This window comes from Arachis ipaensis, chromosome B06, assembly GCF_000816755.2.
Source record: "Arachis ipaensis cultivar K30076 chromosome B06, Araip1.1, whole genome shotgun sequence".
NCBI lineage: Eukaryota > Viridiplantae > Streptophyta > Magnoliopsida > Fabales > Fabaceae > Arachis > Arachis ipaensis.
This window is the reverse complement of record NC_029790.2, coordinates 134,133,968-134,139,793: the sequence shown is the minus strand read 5'-3', so window position 1 is coordinate 134,139,793 and position 5,826 is coordinate 134,133,968. Positions and strand designations below refer to the sequence as shown.

General features: G+C 31.0%; 1 protein-coding gene across 3 annotated transcripts; it reads right to left on the bottom strand.

Moving 5' to 3' along the window:
* On the bottom strand, nt 925-4,576 carry LOC107605572. Of its 3 annotated transcripts, XR_002349520.1 has the most exons (7): nt 4,370-4,566; nt 3,795-3,983; nt 3,224-3,496; nt 2,527-2,584; nt 1,434-1,585; nt 1,232-1,283; nt 925-1,140 (listed from the first exon to the last, which is right to left on the bottom strand). XR_002349520.1 is itself a non-coding variant. In XM_016307483.2 (5 exons), exons 1-5 carry the CDS (start codon nt 4,472-4,474, stop codon nt 2,350-2,352), a joined length of 645 nt encoding a protein of 214 aa, XP_016162969.1. In that variant the 5' UTR covers nt 4,475-4,576; the 3' UTR covers nt 2,009-2,349. The 3 variants fall into 3 exon arrangements, 2 of the variants coding, with proteins under 2 accessions (XP_016162969.1, XP_020960942.1); XM_016307483.2 differs by lacking the exons at nt 925-1,140; nt 1,232-1,283; nt 1,434-1,585 and adding an exon at nt 2,009-2,429 and having other exon boundaries at nt 3,795-3,923; nt 4,370-4,576; XM_021105283.1 differs by lacking the exons at nt 925-1,140; nt 1,232-1,283; nt 1,434-1,585 and adding an exon at nt 2,009-2,429 and having other exon boundaries at nt 4,370-4,564.

Here is a 5,826-nt window from a genome sequence, read left to right as displayed (position 1 = left end):
CTAGAAATAAAATTTTGGATTTAAAATAAATACTGAAATAATGTATTTTCATGGACGATTCTTGAAAATAAATTCATTTTCTTTTAAATAAATGCCACTAAATAATATATCTTTCTCATCCACTAATCTAACAATAGTCTATGCAATAAAAGGGGATTTCTATCTTCCATTGGTTGTAATGCTCATATAACAATAGTACTTAAGGGATATTTCTTATTCATATAATGCCTATAAAAAAATAGGATTTAATTTCATGCAATAACATTATAAAAAAATTTACAATCATTTAATCGTGTATTAACATATGAATAAAAATAATTTATTTTTAAACATGTCATTTAGGTAGCGTTTGTTTTGAGATATTGAAACAGAAACTGAAATACTGAAACTCATTATCATATTTGTTAGCCTAAGACTGGTACTAAAATTTCAGTACTCAAAAAGTGGGGACACAATAGACTGAAATTTTTAAAGATAAAGACTAAAATTTTAATAATATTTTATACCTAAAATACCCCTATTTCAATTAATTAATTCCAACTTTATTCTTTGTGCAAATTAAATTAGAAATTCATTCTTATTTCAATCGCTGTCTCTTACTTTACACCAAATACAATACTGAAATTTATTTCAGTCTTTGCCTCTTAGTCTCAATTCTTCGATCTCTATTTCTTTTTCAAACGCTACCTTAAAAAATTATTTAAATACACAAATCTAATTAAATGGTGGTATATTTTTTTTTGAGATAATGACGTAAATAATCTCTGAAATTTTTAACTTGCATCAATTAAATCTCTCACTTTGTAAAATAATCAAATTGATCTCTCACTCAAGAAACGTAAATTCACCTTAGTCCAAAACTCGCCAATCGTATTAACATTTTTTATGTGTGCTAGCAGCACGTTAATATAGATAAACAATGACTTCAACTCAAATTAGTATCCAAAATTCATTTAAAAAAACTCAAATTGGTCCATTTTCAATTGTAAAATCCTAACCATCAAATTTTATTTTCATCATTTGTTCAGTGTTTGGTTGGGGCTGAGGTTCGTCTTCAACGGAGACTAGTCGGAGTTTGTTGGAAATGGCGAGGAGATCGGAGTCAGTGGCGACTGGGGTATCATCTTCAGGAACATAAATCTATGCATTTCAAAGGAAATTAATTCAAACACATAATTTCATGAATATGAATGAATACAATTTAATTAAAATAAGAGGTGGAAAATTGAACCTTCTGTTGGTCGGGAGGAACAAAAGTGAGAGAGGAGTTGAACTTGAAAAACCTGCAATCATGAATTGAAAGAAAGAAAAGATTTGTGTGATTGTTAGCAAGAAAGAAAGAATGAGTTTAGGGATCATTTTGGGAGAGAGATTATTTTGAAGCCATCGTCGGTGTCAAATTCGATATGACAGTTGGAATCATTGTGGAGTACCTGAAATTTGCGAACGATCATTGATGCTCCTCTTCTTCTTCACTGCTACTTTATTTGAAGAAGAGAGATTGGAACATTGAAACTGCATCCTTTTTTTAGCAATTGGACTCTTCACCTTGAACTACGTGGTTTAATAGACTGCTAACTTGGCACTTAACAACGCATATCAACAACGTTAACACGACTAGTGACTATTAAACTAACGTGAATTCACGTTTCTGAGAGTAGATCAACTTGGTCATTTTACAAAGTAGTTAGGAATTCAGGAATTATTCTTTTTTCATGGTTAATCCATCAAAATTGAACTCTAGAAAAATATAGGAAATCATGTCATAATGATAGAAAATTTTAGTTATTTTTTATGATTCTTATACCACAACCTTGATATTAATCTTATCAGTTATCACATCTATTCTATTGGCTATCAAGAGCAGAATGAGAATTAAATATTATCATTTGAATGTTTTCATAATCTTATCCAATTGATTAACCAAATACACCAAACATGGCACCTATAAAGCTATAACATGTAGTCAATGGTGATTGAAAAAAAAAACTACTACTAGTCTACTACATAAGAAACAATTCTCAGATTGATAATTGCAACATTTTTCAAGACCCACGTTTTTGGCTTAGTTTAGTTTCCTTCAAAGTTGGAATGCTGTTTATTTATGTACATATCTTTTCTGTGAGTTTCCTAAAGAAAAATACAATGCTTCCGAGGTTAACAGCCTTATAATACAACATCGTTGTCTATAAATATACATATATGTAACGTAATAATTGCCCAAAATTTACTCTCAACAGAATCATATTTTAGCTGAATGGTAATTCTATAGTTAGGAGGAACTTTGGAAAATTATTTTGAATACTTCACATCCCTCCCAGTCCCAGATAATCAGTCAAAGTTAGGCATTTACAGATTCTGGTTCTTCCTTTCTTTTTGAATGGCTTCATATGAACACATTACTTCTTTGAACTTAGCCTCAGCAGCTTCTGTTTCATTTTCACATCCATGATGATAATATTGTAAGTAGTAATGCTCTGGTTTAAGGTTAAAATTAGTGTTTAGTGATAATTAGTCAAGAGTTACCTCTATTATCCTGGTTTTGATCAGGGTGATACTGCTTCGCCTTCATCCTAAATGCTACCTACAATGCAACAGAGATAGCATAAATATTTATAGAATGAAATCAGCAATTATGTTCAAGTAGTAAGAACGTCGAAAACCAATGCAGAATAATATGGATTCCAAGGATATCCTGGCAACAAATCTATTGGTTGTTATATAAATATCTACTAATATGCTGTTAGGGACTTGAGTATTATGGGGTGTCCAAAGTCTCGGATCGAGTATAATATAGGATGCTTGATATTGTATTTAAGGAGAGTGGTTTTTCCCTTTTAATAGCTAGATTTTAAGACGTGGTTTTCCACTTTCCTTAGGAACTTCACATATGCCTTTAAGAGTTTCCTCATTGGTTGTCAATCACAAAAATTCTTTTATTTTCCAGTATTTCTCATTGCACCCTCTTAAATGCTACTTTAAGCTAAATCACATTACAGGGACGAAACAACTTGTTTAAGAAACAAGAATGACACTTAACCAAACCAACCATCAAAGAATATCGAACAAATTGCCAATCCTATCCGTGTGCTATATATCACAAAAGAAATACACAAACCGCTAGCTTCATAAATGATACATCAATCTTTTTATCAAGACAAGTTTGCAGCATATAATTAGCAAACTTTTAAGATATTTGCAAAGCTTATGAGAAGACAATTACCTTGATCTCGGCATCTGTATATGGTGTTGTTCTAAACCTGTCAAGACCCAGAACTGAGTAGTGATGTGATAATGAATAATATGCACTCTCCCTCGGAGTATCTCGATAATTAGTCCTCTGGTCTCTGAAGGATGTGTCTGCCTTCCAATACCAATCATCTCTCTGGAAATGTTGATGATATGCACCAGGACCATTTTCCCTCCACTGCTCATAGCTTCTTTTATACTTATTTCTTTCTCTGCTAAACACACTCTGCATATGCTTTATTCGTTCCTAAAAACAGCAGAAAAGGAAATTATTTGGGCTCAAGCCCCGGCACCTAACATTAACCGACAAAGAAACCCCCTAAAAGTTACATTTCTTTATGCCTTACCACAATAAAATTGCTATGAAATCTGTTTTCTCTCAAATATTATGATTCAGATTCACACTTTTGAGAGATCACAGACATGTTTAATCTCTCCCAAGCTCAAATTCCATGAATGTGATATATACTCTTATTATGAAGTAATGAACAATAATAAAAACAAAGTATTGTAGTGAATGACATGACACCTCACACACAACTCACCACCCTCTCCATCTCCTCCTCGTACTCCTCTCGCAATCGTTTGTTGTACCTCTTCCATGCTTCCTCTTGAAATGCTGATCGGAAAGAACTGCCACTCCCTCCTTTCCACGATGATTGCGACCGGGACAGCTGCAAAGAGTTCAAGAGTACAGCATGGAAGATCAATTTCACTATGATTTGTGCAAATATCTGCATTGCAGTTACAATATAATTGAAACAAAAACGCATTCCGCAGTTCGATGATTCGACAAAGTTTTACATTGACTATCAAAAATGGCTAATACAATTCCAATGCCGGTGGACAGAGGCAGAATTCAATATAACTGAAAACTTTAACCCTAAAAAAAGAATTATCTTCACAAAGAAAAATCACAAAAACACAAAATGTCAAGCATAAATTCTTAGAACATGATGTAAAGCATAATTCTACTTTATAAAAATTAAATGATTAAAGTTCCATATCAGTATATGACAAATTCAACGTTGGTCTAAGTGCGAAGTCTCAATCAGATTAGTAAAACAAATTCGAAGGTTTAATCAAATTAAAATGACTTTTGAGAGAAATGAAAACTCACTGCGATTCTTGAAGCGGTGGCGCCAATCAAACCGAAGAGAAAAACTCCCCAAAGCTTAATATCCTGAAATTTATCGTTCTCTCCATCACCTGTTTCGTCCTTCATCTTTCAAAATTCAAAGAAAACACCGCAAAAGTAGAAAGGGAAAAAAGAAAAAGAAAAAAATATAATCGCATCCAAATAAATCTGGTTTTTTTTTTTGGGTCTTGAAACTTGAAAGAAATCTGATTTTGAAGTACCAAATTTTACAAGACGTAAGATTGTTTTTTGTCAGAAGAGAGGTTGTTAAAAAAAACAAACGCGGGCTTTCGTTAGCACCATGTTGGGCCAGTTTCTAACTAAGGTTTATATTGGGTTTATATTGCAGGTTTATCTAAATTAGTATTGAGAGTTCAAATTCACATTTTCTCGTTAGCGGCAAACTCTCTCAAATAGAGCACAGATCTACAAAAAAATTAGTCCTTAACTACATTGAAAAACCAAAATATTAGTGGCAGAAAGATATGTTAAACAGTAAAATATATTTTTTGTTTCTAAAATTTGACAAAAATTTAAAAAATATGTCTAAGTTTTATTTTATTTTAATTTTGTACCCAAACTGCAGGTACTCAACCTGGTTAGAATAGTGTTGACAATACGATCTGCAATGGATAGGGTAGGATTTTTGTGTGAGTCGGGTAGAGTATGGGTTGAGCCTCAACACTATCCGATCAACCTGCAATCTATATATGTATATGTTATATATTTATATAAAAATATATTTCTTCTGTGTTTAAATAGCATAGTCTTTCATATTCATTTAAGAAGTTGCAGTTCGAATCTCCTGTTTCCGGTAAAAAAAGATTTTTAGAATACTAGCTCAGCTCATAATGGCTACTGATTGCATGTTAATTGAACTCTACACAGTAAAAAAACGTGTGTTTGTTTATTAAAACTTAAAAAGGAGAATGGAACTTGTAATTGTAATAATGTTAAGAAGGAAGATTATTTCAATATGAGTATTTTACTTGTACATTTTTTTTTTCAGAGGGTGGCTTCGCCATCATAACTAATCTGAGTATCTTATTCTCACCTTCTGTAGTAAAAATAATTTTCTAATAATTATAAGTATTTGCTAGCAGATATTTTAAGAGTATTATTTAAAGAATCTAGTAAGTATTGATGATTTAATTAAGTTAATGATTTTTTTTTTATTTTTTGTGATTATCTTGATGAGTTTAATAATAATATAATGAGTGTTAAATAATTAATTCATCATCTTATATTTTTATTTATCTTTCTTCATCTTTTTTTACATGTAAGGTTATCTTTATTTTATTTTTCAACTATTTTTTTTACCTTCTTTATCTTTTAATTTCATTTTATTTCATATTCTTTCATGTGGGTTTTTTTTATTTTTTAATGTGTTTGAAAAATTTTTAATAGTAAAAGTAAAAGAAGAATAAAAAAAATATTTT

Bases quoted from the DNA above. Each gene is read 5' to 3' on its own strand.
- LOC107605572 (XM_021105283.1), bottom strand. From the start codon at position 4,474: ATGAAGGACGAAACAGGTGATGGAGAGAACGATAAATTTCAGGATATT. The intron at 3,497-3,794 runs GTGAGTTGTGTG...TGCTGTTTTTAG, and splicing joins AGGAGGAGATGGAGAGGGTG to GAACGAATAAAGCATATGCA. The intron at 2,585-3,223 runs GTAATTGTCTTC...GTTGCATTGTAG, and splicing joins ATACAGATGCCGAGATCAAG to GTAGCATTTAGGATGAAGGC.